Here is a 23,037-nt window from a genome sequence, read left to right on the forward strand (position 1 = left end):
TCGAGACCAGCCTGACCAATATGGTGAAACCCCATCTCTACTAAAAATATAAAAATTAGCAAGGTGTGGTGGCGCACGCCTGTAATACTGGGTATTCTGGAGGCCAAGGCAGGAGAATTGCTTGAACCCAGAAGGCGGAGGTTGCAGTGAGCCAAGACTGTGCCACAGCACTCCAGCCTGGGTGACAGAGTGAGATTCAGTCTGAAAAATAATAATAAACAGACCATGCAGTTTTTTTGAGACAGGGTCTCACTGTGTTGCCCAGCCTGGAGTGCAGTGGCCAATCACGGTTCACTGAAGCCTCAACTTCCCAGGCTCAAGTGATCCTCCTACTTCAGCCCCACAAATAGGTGGGACTACATGTGTGTGCCACCATGCCCAGCTAATTGTTTGGAATTTTAGTAGAGACGAGGTCTCTGAGGTCTCGCTATGTTGCCCAGTCTGGTCTTGAACTCCTGAGTTCAAGCAATCCTGCACCTTGGCCTCCCAATGTGGTGGGTCACCAGTGTGAGCCACCATGCCTGGCCTAGACCATGCACTATGAATGGTCAGTGAGGTAAATTAGTACCCAGGGAAATGCCTGTCAACCAGTCTTTATTATTTAAAAACAGCAGCAGCTGTCAAAGCTAATGGCAGAGTAGTGTCTTAGCAGAAACTTAACAGTTTTCCTCATTGACAGGGGCTAGAAAGTGCACTACATCCTTAGCCGGCATTTTTATTATCTCTGCAATCAAGCATTTTTCTCTGGGAATACATTAATAAGACTGGAACACAATAAAGACATGTTTCTGTCCTCAGCACTGTTTAATGTGCCGTCTCCCTTCCTCCAGGGAGCAGACCTGCCAGGCCAGGTGCCGCCCTCAGAGCAGCAGAGGCCTGCCCTGCCCTTGGACCCCAGCCCCGCCGTGGGCGCCCCCACAGTCCCTTCTGGGCCTCAGCTTTGTTGTCCTCTGCCTGAGACAGGGTTGGGGTGGGGGGTTCCTCCTCAGTGTGAGCTGGGGTGTGGGGATTGCACGCTTGGTGGCTGAGCCCCTGAATATCCAGAGAAGCTCGGCGGCCTCACCTTCTCCAGTCGAATTCTCTCTCCACACGCAAGGTCTAGTTCATTTCCAATTAAGATCAGGTCTTCAGCGGTCACCTTCCACTGGCGGCTGGCGAAGTGCACCACGGCGAAGAGCCGGCCATACTGCCCCGTGGCAATCAGCTCATTCACCCTCCTTACGACCTCTGCAGGGGAAAGCGGGGGCGGCCAGTCACCCTCACCTGCTCCCCCACGCACTGCAGTGTGATGTGCAGCTCCTGGCGGCAGGGCCCTAGGGTGGACGTGACAGCCAGCACCCCTCATGAGCACCTCACTGCTGGCGGCCCAGCCCCTGCCCCACCCCCTGCAGGCACAAGTGCAGGCACAGGGCCAATCTGCTGCTTCAGGAGCACGGGCACCGTGGCATATGGGGGCTTTCACAGATGAAAGCTCCCCAAGACTGCGGAGAACGCCCAGACCACCTCCGGTGACGCCCTCGCCTAAGCACTCGGCATGCCTGGCTAGGTTTCTACAACTCTAGGGTGGGCGAAACCCTCCACTTGGTTCATTCTCATGAGAATGAGGAGCCAGCAGACCAGGAGTGTGCAAACCCTGAGAAGCCAAAGGAGAGGCCTTTGCAATGAGGAACCCCCCGCGCATCCCATCCCCATATCCCACCCCCAGGGCAGGACGTGTTCCCTCTGCACGCCTGCGCCCACAGGGGCTCTGTACTCAGGTCCTGGTATTGCTGCTCGGACTCAGGTCACAGTCCCCTCTCTCCTGCACTGTTTACTCTGAACAAGCATTTAATGGGCACCGACCCCCGGCCTGAGCGAGGGCGAGACACACAGAAGGGATGACAGAGTGCCTGCCCCGGAAACACTGGCAACCCCAGAAGCAGCAGCACCGAGGGCGCCACTCGGCGGACTTGTTTCACTCGCGGTATCGGAAACAGTGTTTGACATACAAGAAGGTTCCACTCGAGGATGTTGATTTCCAGCGTTTTGGCAGGTGAAGATCATGGCACTAGTGGCTAATGATCCCGTCCCTTCTGACACGGGTTCCAGGCTGACATGAGTCCTGACACCCCTGCATGTTTCTCCAACAGCCCGGGGGGCACCGGCTTCCAGTAATCGTGCTTAACCGTGCTAACCGGGGAGAGCTGTGTCTGCGCCCACCTACAGCGGGAGACGAGATGGAGCCGGGGCCCTGCCCTCACTTATGCCACCTGCCTGCCGTGTGGCAGGTGTTCAGGGAGCAGTTAATGAAAAACATCTGAAATTCGGGTGTTAACGGGAGAAAATGGGCATGAGTGCGGGCACTGTGCAGTGTGTGGGAGAACCCCGAAAGATGAAGCCCTCGCTCGCTCTGCGGCCCGGCGACCGCCTCTGTGGGCGACTGCAGCAGGGTCTGGGTGGTGCCCTTTAGCTCTGTCTCCTAGGGAAGTCTCACCTGCATGGTGTCTGGTCTCCTCAACTGGGTCTGGCAGAACAACTTCCGGCCAAGGTGGTGAACTCAGGGATGTTCTAGGAACATATCTGTAAAACACATGTCGCAGACAAATGTCACACACACTTGAAAAGGCAGCTCAAATCCTCTAAGAAATGGCCATGCACAAATGTTAGGAAGGGACCCTGGGCAACAAACAGGCTCCCTCTTTAGGACGGGCCTCGCCCCTCTGGGGTAACCCCGAGGACAGGCTCCCTATATCCTCTTAGAGTCACAGGGAACAATGGCTCATCATTCAATAATCAAAGAAGGAACTCTCAGCGTTCTGCAAAAGAGCCCCTGCTTGGGTGCTTCTCAGTGCTGGAAGGGTGCCCATCCAAGAAGGCTGGGCTTGTGGTGTCTCGGGGCACATTTATCTTGGAGGCACAGGCTGAAATGCCCAGCCCTCCACTTTCCCCACAACCCGGGACACAGGGCCAGCAGCTCTCCCGCCTCCCTTGGCATCTAGTGGCCCTGGAATGGCAGCTCCAATGACCCTTCACCACATCCTGCTCAAACAGGACCACAATGTTCCCTGCTCCACCTCCACCTCCTCCTCCTCCCAGGTAGGTGCCCGCTCTTCCTTCACGCCCAGGTGAGTGCCAGGCAGCACTGGCTCGGAACCCCAGACAATTCTGTGTCCTGCTGTCTGCAACTGAGCAAATGGGAAAACAATCACCCGCCTAAAAGGGCTGTTAGGATTGGAGGGCTACTGTTCACAGCCGGCCCCAGTACGGCCAGTGAGGGTCGGGTGTTAGGAGTGCTCAGTCCCAGCAGCTATAGCACTGCGGTCCCCAACCACCTCCCCTCCCAACCCTCAGGATGCCAAGCTTGCTGCAGGCAATGCTTTTTTTTTTTTTTTTGAGATGTAGTCTCACTCTGTCACCCAGGCTAGAATGCAGTGGCGTGATCTCAGCTCACTGCAACGTCCGCCTCCAGGGTTCCAGCGATTCTCCTGCCTCAGTCTCCTGAGCAGCTGGGATTACAGGCACATGCCACTACGCCTGGCTAATTTTTGTATTTTTAGTAGAGATGGGGTTTCGCCACATTGGCCAGGCTGGTCTCGAACTCCTGACCTCAAGTGATCTGCCCACCTCGGCCTCCCAAAGTTCTGGGATTATAGGCATGAGCCATTGTGCCTAGCCCAACATCTTATTTCCTAACTCTCCCGTCTGCTCAGCCTCAGGTAGGTGAAGGGGAGAAGAAGGGAGGAAAGAAAGGGGGGACCTAGATTCAAAAGGAGGTGGGGGTCTTTCTTTCTGCAGTCTACAAAGAGGGAGGGTAGGTAGATCCCAAGCCGAATTATTCAGAACTGTTTTTAAGCTTTTATTGCTGCTGCCATTGCAAAGTAAAAGTTCAGCCTTTCTACTCCAGGGTTGCATCAGGAGGAAGAAAATGACTTGCTCCATACGCAAAATGCACTGGCCTCCACATCGAGGACCAGGTCCACCCGTCCTGTTGGCTGGCGCGCAGGACGGGCTCCACAAGAATCTGGGAGAGGAATGAATATTTTCCCAGTGGGGTAGGGCTCGGAGCTCCTAGAAACGTGAACTCCGTGGTCTGTGGTTGGTCAATGACCTTGAGAGACAAGGAGGACATGGAAGGTGCTGCTCCCTACAAAATATCTTTGACCTGTTTGATGTCTGGTCTCCCCACATGGGTCCAGCAGTGCCCAGTGTGAGAAGAACATGCTGGCAGGAAGGTGCTAACCTCTCACACAGGACACAGGGGAGTAAGCACAACCTACCTACCCACATGCTCACTTACAACTTCTTCCTACGCTCAGAATGTTTCTCTACTTCCTTTGAGAAGCAAAAAAGGCTCCCGCATCTCCCCACTGCAGAGGATCCCTGGAGTCCCAGCAGCAGTAACAGCAGCCAACATTTTGTGAGTGCTGACTGTATGCCAGGCACTGTTCTAAGCGCTTTAAATGTATACATTTACTTAATCCTCTCCAACACCCATGCAGATCGAAACGAACACTACTTCCATCTTGCAGAAGCTGGCGCCCCAGGCTGTGAGGGGCAGCCGGAACTGCACGCCGGGGGGTCCCTACGGTAACTGCTATCCCTGCACTGCTCCACTGTCTCCCACCAGTGAGGGGGACTTTGACAAATGTTTCCTGCAGTTTGTAATACCTTAAAAATGTTTTCTCAAGTATAAAATGTTAACACTGAATGTGCTTTTTCAAATGAGTTTCTCTTAGAGACTCTGATACAACCTTCCTCATCATAACTCATTGAGTTAGGACTTCAAGCTCCTCCATAATAAAAGAAAGCAAACACATACGGAATTTCTCTTTGGTCTCTTGTAGTTACGTCTTTATTTATTTTAAGGATCTGAGAAAAATACCGTCAAAAAAGTTAAAGCTGAAAGTGGTGGTGCATGCCTGTAATGCCAGCTACTCAGGAGGCCGAGGCGGGAGGATCGCTTTAGGCCAGGAGTTCAAAATCAGTCTGGGAAACACAGTGAAATTCTGTCTCTTAAAAACAAAAGAGGAAATTTAAATATTATTGAGAACCAAAAAGTAGGAAGTTTTGACTTCAGAAAGACAGTTCTACAAATGAAAGGAAAAGCGACATCAAAACCCACATTTTGATATTACCCTGGTGGAAATGAAGTGCTCTGTGAATTGAACCTTCGAGAAGCAGACCAAAGGGAGGCTGAGGGAAGAAGAGAAACACAGATCATTACTATTAATACTACAAATGCAAATTGCCCTTTACGATGCTAAATGCACGACTGTTGCTCCTGGTATGTGGTATAAACCACTGCATGACAGCCTGCCCACAGAAACACCTAGGTGAGCAAAAGTACAAGAACATCACTTACAGCTACTGGTTATATGTGTTGAGATCAGTTTGCCACACCATCTACAAGCGCCTCAGACCAGAACCTCCCGCCCACTAACTCATGCCTTGACTAACTGCCCAGTAGGTTCAGACCCTGTTCTGTGTCCAAGTGTGGAAGCAGCCTCCAGGATGGCGCTGCTGAGCCGCACCTCCTGCTATTCTTACCCCATCGGCCCACTGGGAGTGGTCTGTGTGTCCGACAGCTTGTGACAGACGTGCTAGCACGTGGGTTCTGGGATTAGGTGATAACCAACTGGGACTTCCATCTTGGATGCCTGTGCTCACCCTCTCTGATCTCTGGCCTTAGGGCTGCCCTGCTGTAAGCAGCCCTACCTAGAGGTCCACGTGGTGGGGAACTGGGCCTGTCGCCAACACCCACAGGAACGACCTTGCAGGTGGATTCTCCAGCCGCTGGCGCAGCAGAGTCTTGAGATAACTACAGCCCCTGCAGACTTGCTTGCTGCAAGCTAAGACCCTGAGCCAGCACCAGCCACCTAAGCTGCTCCTGTGTTCTTGATTCTCAGAACTGGTGTGAGTTAATAAATGTTTTAAGCTGCTAAATTGTGGGGTCATTTCTAATGTAACCGTAGATAACGAATACCAGGAACACACCAGGGAACAAAGACATTCAGTCTACTGAGAAGACAGGGGCTCAAAATAAGTGCTTAGGTGTAAAAAGCAGAGAACAGTTTCTCAATAATCACTTTTAACTCGGCTATAATTCACACACCATAAAAACCACCCTTTTAAAGTTCACCCATTAGCACTGGCTCCCCATTTGTGTTTCCTCGGCTGCCTTCTCCTCTCCTCTCCCATTTGGGCTCCTGGGGCTCAACCCTTGGCCTTGACTTCTTTTCCGCCCATGGCCATTCCTCTGGTGACTGCATCCAGTCCGATGGATTTAAACGCCCCCAATGTGCTGGCGACTCCCAAGTTTACACCTCCAGCCAGGGCGTCTCTCCTGGATTTGCATGCCCACCTGTCTATCTGCCTTAGCCACTCATGTCTGACGTGCACCTCACACCTCCAGAGGTTCCTCATTTCTTCCCATGCCTGCTTCTCCCACACTCCTCCCTCTCTCATGAGGGCAACTTCATCCTCCCAGTTGTTCAGGCCCCAAACCTCCATCAGTTTTGACCCTTCTCTCGCACACTACTCAGCCAACCCATTCAGCAAATCCATCTCACTATTAAAGACTTAGTAGGCTTCTGTAACTAATTTGCTTCTAGCTTTGTCTTTGGGTCCACAGGGAACAAACACTCTCCCACAGGATTTCCTTTAGATCGTCCTGGAGACTGTGACTGTGTACTTCCATCCTGTCTCCTTTGCTCACTCTTCAAGGCCTCAGCTGCTCACTGTTTTGGTCATCTTGTCTCTACTCACTTCACTGTGTGTCTTTCTCTTTTAACGCGTAAGTCTATACTTGAACGTAGCATTGGAGGGGTGGTTTCATGTAGGTAGGTAAAATGGAGTAAGCCCCACTGCTTTTGTAAAAACTTTCCTGCCTACTTAAACCTAAGTTTTATTATGGAAAATGTCAAGCATACAAAAGTAAAGAGAACAGAATAGTGAACTCTCTCTCAATTATCCCTTTCCAGGTTCAACAGTTACCAACTCACGGCCAATGTTGGCATCTACATTGCCTCTGGCCCAACTCTGATTATTATTACTTTCTTAATAGACTTTATTTTTCAGTCAGTTTTAGTTTCACACCAAAATTGAGTGGAAGGTACAGAGAGTTCCCATATGTCCCCTGTCCATGTGCCCATAGCTTCCTATCGACATCCCTCACCAGAGTGGTACAATCCTTACAACTGATGAACCTACATTGACACATCATTGTTATCCAAAGTCCATAGTTTCGCCCTTGGTGGTGTACATTCTATGGATTTGGACCAACTTATAATGACATGTATCTACCATTATATCATACAGAATAGTTTCACTGCCCTAAAAATCCTCTGAGCTCCACCTATTCATCCTTTTCTCCCCCAATCCCCTTACGCCCCATCTATCTTTTTACTGTCTCCTTAGATTTGCCTTTTCCAGAATGTCAAAGGCTACAAGATGTAGCCTTTTCAAGTTGGCTTCTTTTACTTAGTAACAGGTATGTAAGTTTCCTCCATCTCTCTTCATGACTCATTTCTTTTTATTGCTGAATAATATTCCACTGTATGCATGTGCTACAGTTTATGTAACCATTCATCTCCTGAAGGACATCTGGGTTGCTTCCAAGTTTTGGGAATTATGGAACAATTCTTTTAATATTGTCCAATATAGAGTTAGATCCAGTTTTTCATTTTTGGGATCATGGTGAGACATGAGACCCAGGTTTAAAACATATGTAAATACTCGTGCACACAAACACACACTCCAACCATTTTCAGGCAGAGATTTATAGAGTTTTTAACGAATATAACCGTTTTGGAGCCTCGTATCAGCCCAGTGCCTTAAATACGGCTGTTTCTTTTGCTGAATGAGTTCAGATTAGGCGAGGATATCCATCATCATTTTTCAGACCGGCTCGCAGCCTGAGGGCAGTGGTTCAAGCACATGCTTTGGAGCCGAAATGACTGAGCCTGAAGCACTCTTCCTCCACTTCCCCGCTGTGTGACCCTGGGCACGTTACCTAGCTCCTCTGAGCCTCACTCTGCTCCCCCATAACATAGGAGCTATACCAAAGTTCAAGGGCTATTGCCAGTATTCAGGCTACTAACTGAAGGAATCAGAATCTGAATCTGGGTTTCCCCTAAGGGAGGAGACCACTCCTCATATTGTCTTATGCCCAATTTCTGCCTCCAAAGAAAGAAGTAAAAACTAAAAGGCAGAAACGAAATCCACAGGCAGACAGCCCAGCGCTGCACCCTGGGCCTGGTAGTCAAAGATCCACCCCTGACCTAATTGGTTCTGTTATCTATAGATTACAGACATTGTACAGAAATGTACTGTGAAAATCCCTATTTTGTTTTGTTCTGATCTAATTACCGGTGCATGCAGCCTCCAGTCACGTACCCACTGCTGGCTCAATCAATCACGACCCCCTCACACGTACCCCCTTAGAGTTGTGAGCCCTTAAAAGGGACAGGAATTGCTCACTCGGAGAGCTCGGCTCTTGAGACAGGAGTCTTGCCGATGCCCCCGGCCGAATAAACCCCTTCCTTCTTTAACTCGGTGTCTGAGGACTTTTGTCTGCGGCTCCTCCTGCTACACCCCGACTCCAAAACCCGTGCTATATTCACCACAAATGCGATCAACACACAAGGCACCAGGTCGGACCCAGGCACATACGTGGCGAGACCGCAGGGAGCAGCGCTCGCTCTGCGTCCTCCCTTCCCCCTATATCCCGGGTCTCACCTGCTCCGGGCCCCGAAGGTCTCAGGATGCTGCGGCTGCACGCGGACACCAGCCGCCCTAAGGTGACCGTCAAGGGGGATGCTGCCATGGCGGCCGCCATTTTCCCGCAGCCTCGGCCGGAAACGGAAATGACGCAAAGCGCGTGCGTAACTCACGGGCCCGTCAGGGAACACAGGTCGTGCTGTAACACCTGCCGCGCTGTAACACCGGCCCGGCGCGGAAGCTGGACGTCGGCGACTCGGGGCCCAGACTGGCGGCGGCGATGGCCTCGGCGGCTGTGGAGAGCTTCGTGACCAAGCAGCTGGACCTGCTGGAGCTCGAGAGAGACGCGGAGGTGGAGGAGCGCAGGTACGGGCGGCCGCTGGCGCCGCTCCCTCGCGGTTGGTCCCGCCGTGCCCCCGGCAGGGTCTCCGAGGGGCTCGGCCTCACAGTCTAGGGCGGGAATTTCGTCTCCGACCCCTGGAGTCCGGGTCAGGGACCGTCCGTCCCCTGCTTGGCCACCTCCCGAGTTGTCAGTCTCATCACCTCCCGGGCAGCGCGTTCCGTTTTGGGCCTAAGGAGACGCACTTTCATTTCTCGACCCGAGACCCCCCTAAGCTAACACTCCTGGGCCCTGGCCCCGACCCCAGTTCCACCCGCAGCGGGTTAGCAGCCCTTTCCCTTATTCATTCAGTAAACATGGTTTGCGCCCCTTCTGGGCCAGGCCCCGGCAGCGTGAGTCAGGTGCATTGGCTGCCCCCGATCCGGCCAACGGCGGGCTGGGCATGAGCAGAGTCCCTTCCCCTCCAGCGCGTCCAGGGCCGGCTGCGTGCGTGTGGCGGGGAAAGAGCCTGGAGGAGGAACGCTCTTCCCTGGGGAGGGCCAAGGTGGATTCAGGAGGAAGTGGTGCCTGAAGGAAAATTGGAGTTCAGCCGGTGGATGCGGGGTGGGGTGGGGAGCCAAGTGAGAGCCGGGCTTGTTTCCGAATGGGACTATTTATTTGTCCAAAACAATCAGAGCTAACATTTATATACTCTCCATGCGTTAATTCCTTTACACCTCATCCCATGCCAACCCTACAATGTAGGGTTTTTATTTTTTAGACAGTCTCGCTCTGTCGCCCAGGCTGGAGTGCAGTGGCACAATCTCAGCTCACCGCAGCCTCCACCTCCCGGGTTCAAGCGATTCTCCTGCCCCAGCCTCCTGAGTAGCTGGGATTACAGGCACGCACCACCACGGCCGGCTAATTTTTTTGTATTTTTGGTAGAGATGGATTTCACCATGTTGGCCAGGATGGTCTTGATCTGCTGACCTCGCGGTCTGCCCGCCTTGGCCTCCCAAAGTGTCGGGATTAGGGACGCTAGCCACCGCGCCCGGCCACAGTGTAGGTTTCTATTACTATCATTTTCCATCTAAGGAGATGGAGACAGAGAGGGGTTAAGTAACTTGCCCCGGGGTGACACACTATAGCCCCATTTGCTGTCAGGCAGTCTGCTTCCAGAGTTTGCAGTCAGCCATCCGTCGGTAGGATTTGTCTGAGGTGCTTTTGATCATGGCAATAGAGAACTTTTGCAGTTATGTTGACTTTATTAGAATCCCAGCTGCTTCATTTATGGCTGTGTGACTTTGCGGGTTCTTTCTCTGAGCCTTACTTCAACTGTAAAACTGGGATGATTCCCACCTCACAGCCTTGCTCTGAGAATGAAACGATCCCCTGTCAGTCAGGTGCTCAGCACGGTGTCGAGGACAGAGTCAGCCCCCATGGCAGTGGCTCTTTCTGAGCATGCGGAGCAGACTGGCAGGGCGAGCCTGGGAGGGCCTGGCTGAGGAGCTAGCCTTCTGTGTGTGGAGGATGGGCCATCAGCGGGGTTAAGCAGGCGAGGGAGGCGAATAGATTTGCATTTTAGGAGGATCTCTTGGGTCTCCTGCTTTTGATTGGACCTGGAGAGGCCAGAGGTAAGGTAGTTGAGAGGTTCCGTTTAGTCCAGGTGAGCAGTGATGTGAATTTGAACCGGGGCTGTGGCGGCCGGGATGAGAGGCAGAGAAGTCCGGGTGGAAATGGGAGGGGCCTGATAGGACTTAGTGACAGATGGGAGTAGAGAGGGGAATGCTGATTGAAGGATCTGTCTTAGGTACCTGGGAGAAGGGTTGCGGCATTAACTACCCTAGGGGGATGTAGGAGGACCGGGATTGGAGTGGGGCAGATTCAGAGTTCCATTGGGACATACTTAGTGCCCGTGAGTAGATCTTTTTCTGTGTTTCTTTCCCTTTTACTTTTTCGGGTGGGTGGAAGTAGAAATTGGTGAAAATCCTGAAGCATCAATACCGGGTATCTTCCAGGTCCTGGCAGGAGAACATCTCTCTGAAAGAGCTCCAGAGCCGAGGCGTGTGTTTGCTGAAGCTCCAGGTATCCAGCCAGCGCACTGGGCTGTATGGACGGCTGCTGGTCACCTTTGAGCCCAGGCGATGCGGGTCTGTGGCAGCTCTTCCCAGTAACAGCTTTACTTCTGGTGTGTGCGTATTGACCTAGACAGACATTGAAATTTACTGGCATTCAGACCACGAATTGTACCCTCATAAAGACTGGATTACAATGACCAGGTGGAGAATAAAGCATTGCAATGAAGAGCTCTTTATCAGAAGTCCAACAATTGATGTGGGTTTTAGTTGTCTAGATCAGCATTGTCCAAAACGGTAGCCATTAGCCATACGTGGTCACCGAATGTTGGAAGTGCGGCTCGTGATTGCTGTAGATACAGAATACACACCAGATTTGGAAGATTATGTTAAAAAACAATTGGGATTATCCTGAGTAATTTTTCTCAATACTGATTACATGCTGAAATAATAGTTTTCGTATATTGGGTTAAATAAAATATATTGTTATTTTAATTTACCCATTTCTGTCTTTTTTTTTTTTCTTTTTGAGACAGAGTTTCACTCCTGTTGCCCAGTCTGGAGTGCAGTGACGTGATCTCAGCGCACTGCAACCACCACCTCCCAGGTTCAAGTGATTCTCCTGCCTCAGCCTCCCGAGCAGCTGGGATTAGAGGCATGCGCCACCTCGCCTGGCTAATTTTGTATTTTTAGCAGAGACGGAGTTTCTCCATGTTGGGTCAGGCTACTCTCGAACTCCCAACCTCAGGTGATCCGCCTGCCTTGGCCTCCCAAAGTGCTGGGATTACAGGCGTGAGCCACTGCACCCAGCCTCTTTAAAATTTTTTAGTATGGCTACTAGAAAAGTTAAAACTACACGTGACTGGGTGCCTGTAATCCTAGCACTTTGGGAGACCGAGGTGGGTGGATCGCTTGATCTCAGGAGTTCAAGACCAGTCTGGGCAACATGACAAAACCCCATCTCTGCAAAAAATAGAAAAATTAGCCAGACGTGGTGGTGTGCGCCTATAGTCCCTGCTACTTGACGGGCTGAGGCAGGAGGATTGCTTGAACCTGGGAGGTTGAGGCTGCAGTGAGCTGAGATTACGCCACTGCACTCTAGCTTGGAGGCACAATGAGACCCTATCTCAAAACAGAACAAAACAAAAAACAAAAACAAGAAAAAACTACATGTGACTCTCGTTGTATTTCTGTGTAATGGGCAGCCTTGGTCCAGCTGATAAACATGCAGTGTGTGTACTTCTGTATTCCCAGCCCTTTCTTGTGCCAAGCATGCTTTGGCTAAACTTGTGCCAGCCTGGTTGGAAAGGAGGGGCAGTTCGAAGAAACTTCTTAACCACACCCCTGGGACGCTTGTGTTAGACAACCACAACCCTGGAGGCCTGGAGGAAGCAGCGGTGCCAGGGCCGTACTTTTTACTAGGAAAGTGTCTCTGCCTTGTTTTGGTGGTGACAGAGTTTTAAATTTCGTATTTTGATTCCATAGACTTTTGCCCAACAATTACTGGAATACCGACTGGATTTGGAGATGAGATGAGGGTACTGAGAGAGGAGAGGGCCAGGAGGGGAACCTGCATGTTGGAGTCAGACCTGAGCAGAGTTTGATTTTTTTTTTTTTTTTTTTTTTTTGAGACAGAGTCTCACTCTGTCGCCCAGGCCGGAGTGCAGTCGTGCAATCTTGGCTCACTGCAACCTCCACCTCCTGGATGCAAGTGATTCTCCTGCATCAGCCACCTGAGTAGCTGGGACTACAGGCACCTGCCACCACGCCTGGCTACTTTTTGTATTTTTTTAGTAGAGACAGGGTTTCACCATATTGGCCAGGCTGGTCTGGAACTCCTGACCTTGTGATCTGCCCGCCTCGGCCTCCCAAAGTGCTGGGATTACAGGCATGAGCCGCTGCGCCCGGCTGAGTTTGAGATCTTACGCTTACTTGTTGTGTGACCTAGAGTTAGTTATTCACCTTCCAAAGACTGGGAACAGCAGTACCTTGTAGCTTTGCCATCAGGATCGAAGGTGTGTGCAGGTGGTTTGAAAACTCTGAAATGCAAAGGTAAAAATGTGTATTTATTCAATAAGTGTGGAGTGCATGACCTAAGAGGTTAATAATAGTTCATAAACAGTAAGTCAGAAGAAGCAGCGTTTATATAGAAAAGTAGCACGCTGAAATTTTGGTTGTTGATAAAGCTGTTAATCAGATTCAGGTAGAGTGGTTATCTGTTCCTTTTCTGAGGAGCAGTCTTAAGTCTCAGTAGCTCAGAAATAGACATCCAGAAATGTGGGGCTCTATATAAGGCGGCTTGTGGAAAAGTTGCAGTAGGGTTGGGATCCTCTGTCTAGGCCCGTAGCGGCCCCTGTGCACAGAGCCTCTGTCCCGCGAGCTTGTTGCCACCTACTCTTTGTAAAGTTAGGAAAGGAAACATGATTCAAAGTACAGATGAAGCTCAGTGTCTAGATTTCAGACATGGGGAATACATGGAGTGTGAACAGGTGTGGGTGACCCGTGCTTTTATCTCAGAGGGGATTCTGTTTCAGTTATAACTGCCTGTGTTCTGGGTAATGAAAATCTGAGCCAAGCTGGCTTAAGCAAGAGGGGAATGCATCAGTTGTTGTAACTTGAAGGCTGACTTCGGGACCCAGAGGAGCGTGCCAGAACTTAGTTTCTCTCCATTTCTTGACTCTGCTGTCTTCTGAGTTTTTGGGGTTTTTTTGTTTTTTCCTTCTTAGACTCCAAGCCTTGCTCTGCTGCTCAGGCTGAGTGCAGTGGCACAATCTTGACTCACTGCAGCCTTGAACTCCTGGGCTCATCCTCCTGCCTCAGTGTCCTGAGTAGCTGGGATTACAGGTGTGAGCCTCTGTGCCTGGCTTGTGTTGATTTTTGTCTCAGGTGCCTCGTGGTAGCAGTTCTAGTCCCTAATCCTCTCAGGTCTCCGGTCTCGCTGGAGGGACTGTCTCTATCCAGATGGCCAAGCACAAGTCTCAATACATCTCAGGTCTCTGACTTGGCCACATGCCCATCCCTGAAGCAGTCACTGTGGCCAGGGGGCATGTGAAGCACTGAATGGCTGAAGCGTGGATCAGGGGAAACCCCGTGACTCACCTGACAGATGGGAGACACAAGACACTTGTCATAGACAGTAGGAAGGGCTATGCTGCGTGGCCATTTTTGCATGGAATGTTCTTTTCCAGATGTGCTTGTGGCCCTTGCTGCTTTCCACGTCCACCCGGCTCCCCACAGAGGCCCTTCCTGCACACTCTGTCTGGAATAGTGTCCTCATCCCTCTCCATCCCCTTCCTGTGCTTTATTTTTCCTTAGAGCACTTAGCGCTGACATAGATAGCTGTGTTTGTTCTTTCTCTCCTCCCTGACATGAGGGCAGGGACCGTCCTTACTCGTAGCACTGACCAGAGCCAAAACAGTGCTTGGTACACAGTAGGCACTTTAAATATTTTCCTGAGTGTCTTGCTTGGTTTGAATAGTTCATTGATCTCAAGTCGAGTTTCTTATATGATTTAGGTGTTAAACTTTTTTTTTTTTTTTAACTGTTAGTGATTGCATTTACTAAAGAAAGTAACAAAGATAAAATATTTGAAGTACGCTGGATTTTATTACATAAAATGGTATTGAACCTTTCCCCAGTGTCTTGCCTAACTGAGTCTTTGTGTTTCGCAGGTGATATAGTGGGCCTGTACGATGCTGCTAATGAGGGCAATCAGCTGGCCACCGGGATCCTGACCCGGGTCACCCAGAAGTCAGTCACGGTGGCCTTTGATGAGTCCCACGATTTCCAGTTGAGCTTGGACCGAGAGAATTCCTACAGACTGTTAAAACTTGCCAATGATGTCACTTACAGGCGACTGAAAAAGTAAGTGGATGTGACTGGAAATCCTAAGTACCATCTTCCTTCAACATAGCTAACTCATTCCTACCATGCCTGTCGCACAAAAGAGAGCGACAGGTCCTGGTGTGGGCGTGGCCCTCTTGTGAGTTGGCGGTGCCTTTGGGGCAGAGGCTCAGCCACTGAATTGCCGGTGTTCTAATTTTCGTTTTCTCCCTCGGCAGAGCTCTGATTGCTCTAAAGAAGTATCATTCTGGCCCAGCCTCCTCACTCATAGAAGTGCTCTTTGGCAGATCTGCTCCCAGTCCTGCCAGTGAAATACGTAAGAACTTTTGAGTTTTCTTTTTTGGTTGAAATCGCTACCGAAAGTGTAGAGAACAGTGTAACCTTGGGCCGTTTTAATGAGAGTTTGAGAAAGTATGACTAGAAGAAATCTCCCTGAACATCTTTGTAGAAATGTCTCGGAAGGCCTTATATGAACTGGGCTGTCCTCCTCATACTCAGTCCTAATGAAGTAGCTCATTCCATTGAGGTTTTTTATTTATTTTTTTTTATTTTTCTGAGATGGAGGCTTGCTCTGTCACCCAGAGTAGAGGGCAGTGGTGCGATCTTGGCTCACTGCAACCTCCGCCTCCCAGGTTCAAGTGACTGTCCTGCCTCAGCCTCCCAAGTAGTTGGGACTACAGGCACCCACAACCATGCCTGGCTAATTTTTGTATTTTTTAGTAGAGGTGAGGTTTCACCATGTTGGTCAGGCTGGTCTTGAACTCCTGACCTCAGGTGATCTACCTGCCTCGGCCTCCCAAAGTGCTGGGATTACAGGTGTGAGCCACCGCGCCCGGTCTGTGCACTTTTTATGTCCTTCGCTGTTCTTGGAGAATGTCATTTTTGAGAGGAGTTTGTTGTCCCATCCAGTTACTGCCCATGATTTGGCAGATTTAATGTGAGTATTGGACTTGGCCCATTTGTAAAGCAATGGCTTTGGCCAAGCCTCAGGCAAGGGTTTCCCCACAGCTATTTTCTATCATACTGTGCTAGGCAAGCCAGTGTTGTGTTAGCTTCAAACATGCAAGACTACTTCTAGCGCTCTTTCAGTGTGCAGTCCCTCAAGATGTCTTATTTTGTAAACACTCATTTTCTTTTTGCATTTTCCTTTGGAAATTCTAAATGCACTCACATTTCAATAACACTTTATTTCTATGAAATATTTACTGAAGGGCTCCTTTGCGTCAGAAACTGAATTAGAAATGTATGTACTGTGTCTTAGGGACTCTGGAATAGCCTGGCTATAGCATGGGAACATGGGGTTCGATGGCCTGTTACTAGCTCCACACCCTGCCATCCTCCATGTTGGCTTCAGTCTCACAAGTCAGGGTCAGCAAACACACTTTGCTTATGAGCTGCTCCTCATCCAATAGGTGTCTTTGTGTGGTGGGCACCGTGTAGCAAATGCCGTGGCTGCAGGGCTGAGCACAACAGCACCTGCTCTCAAGAGCACAGCATAAGAAGCAGGTCTTGGCCAGGCGCGGTGGCTCACGCCTGTAATCCCAGCACTCTGGGAGGCTGAGGCGAGTGGATCATGAGGTCAGGAGATCGAGACCATCATGGCTAACACGGTGAAACCCTGTCACTACTGACAATACAAAAAATTAGCTGGGCGTGGTGGCACTCACCTGTAGTCTCAGCTACTCGGGAGGCTGAGGCAGGAGAATCGCTTGAACCCGGGAGGCGGAGGTTGCAGTGAGCTGAGATCTTACCATGGCACTCCAGCCTGGGCGACAGAGCGAGTCCCTGTCTCAAAAAAAAAAAAGCAGGTTTTTAGTCTTGGTTGTGGAAGATTCAGAATAGAAACACGATCCTAGAATTTGTTAATCATTTTTTTTGTCATTTATCTCTTTATCATTTTATGAGTACTTAAAAGAGGGACAATATGTTAGACATGAATATGCTCTAGGAAACATTTCCTTCATTCCTGTTACTCTAGAGCAGGGGTTGGCAAACTTTTCCCATAAAGGGATGGATTGTGAATGTTTAGACTTTGTGGGCCATGTCATAGCAGCAGCCAGCTGTAGATGGTATGTAAATGAATGGGCGTGGCTGTGCTCCAGTGAAACTGACCAATTAACATGCAGCCGACTGGATGTGGCCCATAGTTTGCTGATCCCTGTTCAAGGAGAAACCTTGTGAAAATAAAGCGGACTTAATTTTGTGTTGATTGGATTGCCCCTGGGGAGGTCCAGTACGTTCCTGACAGGTATCACTCATCCCCGGGGGCGCACACTCTGTGAGGAGGAACAGTCACAGAGCTCCCCAGAGCTCCTGAGTCTCACGCTGCTCTCCTTCCACAGACCCGCTGACATTCTTCAACACCTCCTTGGACGCCTCCCAGAAAGAAGCGGTTTCATTTGCGCTGTCGCAGAAAGAACTTGCCATCATCCACGGACCTCCTGGCACTGGGAAAACCACGACTGTGGTTGAGATAATTCTTCAAGCTGTGAAACAAGGCTTAAAGGTGGACAGTGCACACCACTTCCCTGTCAGAGCCCGTCGGCTCCTGGTCTGTTGTGTTCAGTGGGTGCTCAGCGGCCTTCCAGCCTCAGTTCTGGCGGGACGGGTTGAGAACATTGCTGAGCATTTATTGGTGGAGCGTTGGCCTGGCCCTGTTTGGTTTCCAGCAGCCCCGTGAGTCTTGGGGAGCACGCACAGGCACCACAGCCTGGGTTGTTGAGAAAGGCTCCTGGAGCCCTCTGAGGCGTGGCAGCCTTAGTGTCGGCCAGGCCTTGGCCCGGGGTTTATTTGCTCACCATGCTTGCTGTGCTCGCGCTCCTCCGTGTGCAGGCCCATGCAGGGGCCTGGAGTTGGCCCGGCCTGGTCTGTGCCCATCAGGAACTCAGCTTCTGGTTGAGGCGTTAACGGCTAATCAGATAGTCTGGTTAATGGATATGATGCACATGTCTAGTGCACAGATGACTGATTTTCTGAGATGTGGAATATAATACTGTACATTATTATTCACTTACATTTTTAATTTATTTTTATTTTTATTTTTTTGAGACGGAGTCTCACTCTGTCACCCAGGCTGAAGTGTGGAGTGCAGTGGCGGGATCTTGGCTCCCTGCAACCTCCACCTTCCGGGTTCAAGTGATTCTCCTACCTCAGCCTCCCGAGTAGCTGGGATTATAGGTGCGCGCCACCATGCCTGGCTAATTTTTGTATTTTTAGTAGAGATGGAGTTTCACCACCTTGGCCAGTCTAGTCTCAAACTCCTGACTTCAGGTGATCCGCCTGCCTCGGCCTCCCAAAGTGCTGCAATTACAGGCATGAGCCGCCATGCCTGGCCCAGTTACATTTTTAAGGACTGAGAAAGGACCTTTTATCATCATCTGCCTCAGCTTGAGTCATTATGGATCTTGGCACATGGAGAGCTTTTTGAAAACCCTTTCTGGTTTATAAAAATGTTGGATAATGATGAGAATTGGAATAATGGCCAGTTTTGTAGGTGGACGTTTACTGGGTGCCGCCTATCACCAGGCATCCTTCTGAGCACCCTTTTAATCCTCACTGAAACCTTGTGCCAAGGCAAGTGGTTAGTGGCCCCAATTTGTAGACGAGGAGGCCGGGCACAGTGGCTCATGCCTGTATTCTCAGCACTTTGGGAGGCCGAGGCGGGTGGGACACCTGAGGTCAGGAGTTCGAGGCCAGCCTCGCTAACATGGTGAAACCCCGTCTCTACTAAAAATACAAAATAATTAGCTGGGCGTGGTGGCGGCCACCTGTAATCCCAGCTACTCAGGAGGCTGAGGCCGGAGAATCTCTTGAACCCAGGAAGGCGGCGGAGGTTGCAGTGAGCCGAGATCACACCATCGCACTCCAGCCTGGGCAACAAGAGCGAAACTCCATCTCCAAAAAAAAAAAAAGACGAGGAAACTGAGAAATAAGGTCAAGTGCCCAGCACTCAAAGTGGCATAGCCAGCAGTGGAACTTGGGCAGAGCTGCAGGGAAGCCTGCCACTTGCTTAAAAGATTATGTCCAACGGTTTTCCTATGAATGAGTGTCTTTGCACATGTTCGAAAACTGGTAAGAAAAGATGACTTATTGAAAGGGAGCAGATTGGTGGTTTTAATTGGGTGCCGACTATTCACTAAAAGTGAGCCAAGACACACCTATGTGCTTGCTTCTGTGGAGATGTGCCTTGGGAGGTGATGCCAGGCGTGGGGAGTGGGTGTCTGAGCCTCCTTCCTGAGCTGCTGTTTGTCTTGAGCTTAAGGGTCTGTAGGGACTCTCTGCCTTCTCTGCTGGTTGCCACCTACTCTTTTTCTTTCCCCCCCAGAGGTGGGGTCTCACTATGTTGTCGAGGGTGGTCTTGAACTCTTGACCTCACGCCTTGGCCCCCCAAAGTGCTGGAATTACAGGCACGAGCCACCGCACATGGCCAGCATCTCACTTTTAATAGTGGAGCTGTGGCCAGGCGCGGTGGCTCATGTCTGTTATCCTAGCACTTTGGGAGGCCAAGGCGGATCACTTGAAGCCAGGAGTTTGAGGTCAGCCTGGGCAACATAGCAAGACCCATTCTCTACAAAAAATAGAAAAAATTAGCTGGGCATGGTGATGCATGCCTGCAGTCTCAGCTGCTTGGGAGGCTGAGCCAGGAAGATAGCTTGAGCCCAGGAAGTCACGAAACACCAGGAGCATGGTCTAGGTCTTGCTTCTCGCCACACAGAAAGCCAGTTACTGAGGACGAGTATTGCCAAGGAAGAGGCTTTAATCAGATGGTGCAGCCAAGGAGATGGGAACTTATCCTCAAACCCATCTCCCTGACTGACTAAAACTAGGGGTTTATATAGCAGGGAAGAAATGTAGCAATGTGTAAGAAACAGAACTAGGGAGGGCAAGGAGGCACCGCACCTGTGGTGGTCTGGTGATTTTCAGATCTTTGATACTTTTTTGAGAGGCCTAAATGTCCTTTTCTAAGGAAGGAACTCACACAAATAAGTTTGAAGCTTTAACAGCAGATGGTCAATTTCACTTTATCCAAAAACAACTGTCTGGGACTCTTGAGCCGGTTTCTCCATGATTCTGCCACTGCACTCCAGCCTGGGCCATACAGCAAGACCTTGTCTCAAAAAAAAAAAAAAAGAAAAGAAAAGAAAAAAAGAAAGAAAGAAAGAAAAATATAGTGGAGGTTTGGGAGACAACTCTGAGTCCATTTGAAACGGGAAGTTCCTTTGTCCCCATCTCAGGACGTGTGATGGGGAGTGGCTCGCTTCTTCAGTGCCCCGCTGCTCAGACCTCTGGGGAAGCATACAGACAGGCAGGCTGTGGGGCTCCGACCTCATGGCAGCGTCTCAGGGTGGATGTTTACTGCTCTGTGTGTTACAGGGTGCTCTCTCAGTTTGCCGTCTGTAGGCGGCTTATGTTAATCAGCTCAATTAGATCCCCTTCCTTATCACAAGGACAGAGGGCTTTCTGTATCCCCGGTTCTTGCCTTGGCGTCCCGGAAGAGTCGGATCACACGTGGGTTTGGAAAATGAATGCAAAGTTTGATTGAGTGCACGTGTGTGCCTGCCTGCCCTGCCCTTCTCTCTACCTTTAAGGCTTTTCGTTGTTTTAGTGTCAATGTCAGTGGTTTAATTACAAAGTAAATGACCAAATCCTAACTTGCGGTTCCCAGGTTCTGTGCTGCGCCCCCTCCAACATCGCAGTGGACAATCTGGTGGAGCGCCTGGCTCTATGTAAGCAGCGGATCCTGCGCCTGGGGCACCCCGCCCGCCTCCTGGAGTCCATTCAGCAGCACTCCCTGGATGCGGTTGTAGCGCGGAGCGACAGCGCCCAGATTGTTGCCGACATCAGGAAGGACATCGACCAGGTCTTTGTAGGTGTCATGGCCAGTGTCCGCGTGAGGCATGGGCTTCTGATCCGCAGTCTTTTGAAGGAGCAGATTTATCTACATTCCTCTTGCTCTTCTCTTGCTTCCGTCGATTCCTTTAATAATTTAAAAAATGGGGCTGCCTTTTTTGTTTTTTTTTTGAGACGGAGTTTTACTCTCATTGCCCAGGCTGGAGTGCACTGGTGCAATCTCGGCTCACTGCAACCTCCACCTCCCAGGTTCAAGCGATTCTCCTGCCTCAGCCTCCTGAGTAGCTGGGACTACAGGTGCGTGTCACCATGCCTGGCTAATTTTTCTATTTTTAGTTGAGATGGGGTTTCATCATATTGGTCATGCTGGTCTTGAACTCCTGACCTCAGGTGATCTGCCCGCCTCGGCCTCTCAAAGTGCTGGGATTACAGGTGTGAGCCACCACACCTGACCTTTTTTTTTTTTTTTTGAGATGGAGTCTCGCTCTGTCACCCAGGCTGGAGTGCAGTGGCGCTGTCTTGGCTCACTGCAGCCTCCGCCTCCTAGGTTCACCTCACCATCCCAAGTAGCTGGGACTACAGGCATGTGCCACCACACCCAGCTAATTTTTTAATTTTTAGTAGAGACGGAGTTTAGCCTGTGGGCCAGGCTGGTCTCGAACTCCTGACCTTAAGTGATCCACCCGCCTCAGCCTCACAAAGTGCTGGATTACAGGTGTGAACCACTTCACCTGGCCAGGGCTGCCCATTTTTGATAGAGAATTATACTTAGCATTTAACAGAGACTCAACTGTCTTCAGAGCACTTGGTTAGTAGGTGTGAGGAATTGTAAAGAAAACATTTTCCAGCCGGACGCAGTGGCTTATGCCTGCAATCCCAGCACTTTGGGAGGCCAAGGTGGGCAGATCAGTTGAGGGCAGGAGTTTGAGACCAGCCTGGCCCACATGGTGAAACCTCGTCTCTACTAAAAATACAAAAGTTAGCTGGGCGTGGTGGCGGGCACCTGTAGTCCCAGCTACTTGGGAGGCTGAGGCAGGACAATCTCTTGAACCTGGGAGGTAGAGGTTGCAGTGAGCCATGGTCACTCCACTGCACTGCAGCCTCGGTGACAGAGCAAGACTCCATCTCAAAAAAAAAAAACAAGCAAACATTTTCCTGGGTGTCTTTCTGTCTGGTCCTGTTATCTTCCTAGTAGTGGCAATGGGAGAAACGTAGCTTGAAAATAAACATTGAAAAAACCGGCATCCTCCTAGTGCTTTCCGTTCATTTCACCTTTCACCTCCTTGTGAAAGAGGACGCCAGTCGACTGAAGAAGTAGGGCGGTGGTGGGTTCATTCCGTTTGAGAGGGCCTTTTCCTCCCAGCCCAACACTTTTAAGCTCTTTGGTTCTCCCGTGTACACTTTGCTGTAGTGTCTGTGCTCATGTCCTGTCCTGTGTGCTCACTGTCAGCACCTGCACCCCTCGATATCCTAGCCCCGGAGGAGTGATGGCAGCAGGCAGGGTGCTGGGAGCCAGTCTTTGCACTAATGTCTGTGCTCACTTCTTGTCCTGTATGCTCACTGTCAGCACCTGCACCCCTCGGTGCAGGAGTGACGGCAGCAGGGAGGGTGCTGGGAGCCAGTCTTTGCTGTAACGTCTGTGCTCATATCCTGTCCTGTGTGCTCATGGTCGGCACCAGCACCCCTCAGTGTCCTACCCTCAGAGGAGTGGCGGCAGCAGGGAGGGTCCTGGGAGCCAGTGTTTGCTATGGGCCTGTGGCGTTGAGGCTGCCTGGGTGGCAGCGTGGGGATGGGCCACCTACTGGGAGGTGGAGGAAGGATAGATGCATGTCACACAGGTTTGGGGTGGCGGAGGAATATGCGTGATGTTGTTTGCTCATCACAAATGTAGGTGATTTCATTTCCTGATGAAATTGGTGCTTTTGGGGATTTTCTTTCTCTGTAAATTATGCACAGTAAAACACCTTCTATCACCCCTGCTAAAACTCCATCCCCCAAAGTAGAAATCACAAATAACGAAAGGTTACATTTTTTTTTTTTTAAGACAGAATCTTGCTCTGTCACCCAGGCTGGAGTGCAGTGGCATGATCTTGGCTCACTGCAACTTCCGCCTCCTGAGTTCAAGCAATTCTCCTGCCTCAGCCTCCTGAGTAGCTGGGACTACAGGCACGCGCCACCACGCCTGGCTAATTTTTTGCATTTTTAGTAGAGATGGGGTTTCACTATGTTAACCAGGATGGTCTCGATCTCCTG

At 50.5% G+C, this 23,037-nt stretch overlaps 2 protein-coding genes across 4 annotated transcripts in view; one reads left to right on the top strand and one right to left on the bottom strand.

Annotated features, from left to right (window-relative positions):
- Positions 1-8,836, bottom strand: part of MRPL21 (mitochondrial ribosomal protein L21) — a 23,892-nt gene extending 15,056 nt beyond the window's left edge. Inside the window, exons 1-4 of one of the 3 annotated variants that reach the window (XM_011987060.1) lie at positions 8,716-8,836; positions 5,115-5,172; positions 2,474-2,559; positions 1,064-1,227 (exon numbers count right to left, since the gene is read on the bottom strand). In XM_011987060.1, the coding sequence (XP_011842450.1) occupies positions 1,064-1,227; positions 2,474-2,559; positions 5,115-5,172; positions 8,716-8,815 (408 nt within the window). In that variant the 5' untranslated portion in view covers positions 8,816-8,836. The remainder of the gene's footprint in view (positions 1-1,063; positions 1,228-2,473; positions 2,560-5,114; positions 5,173-8,715) is intronic. The other 2 variants (XM_011987061.1, XM_011987059.1) reach the window with 2 other exon arrangements.
- Positions 8,837-8,848: 12 nt separating this feature from the next.
- IGHMBP2 (immunoglobulin mu binding protein 2) overlaps positions 8,849-23,037 on the top strand; it is a 35,018-nt gene continuing 20,829 nt past the window's right edge. The window contains exons 1-6 of the mRNA XM_011987063.1: positions 8,849-9,063; positions 11,035-11,204; positions 14,763-14,955; positions 15,153-15,250; positions 17,277-17,440; positions 20,600-20,800. Of these exons, the coding sequence (XP_011842453.1) occupies positions 8,978-9,063; positions 11,035-11,204; positions 14,763-14,955; positions 15,153-15,250; positions 17,277-17,440; positions 20,600-20,800 (912 nt within the window). The 5' untranslated portion in view covers positions 8,849-8,977. The remainder of the gene's footprint in view (positions 9,064-11,034; positions 11,205-14,762; positions 14,956-15,152; positions 15,251-17,276; positions 17,441-20,599; positions 20,801-23,037) is intronic.

The sequence above is a fragment of the Mandrillus leucophaeus genome, unplaced genomic scaffold (assembly GCF_000951045.1).
Source record: "Mandrillus leucophaeus isolate KB7577 unplaced genomic scaffold, Mleu.le_1.0 Scaffold30, whole genome shotgun sequence".
Taxonomy (NCBI): Eukaryota; Metazoa; Chordata; class Mammalia; order Primates; family Cercopithecidae; genus Mandrillus; species Mandrillus leucophaeus.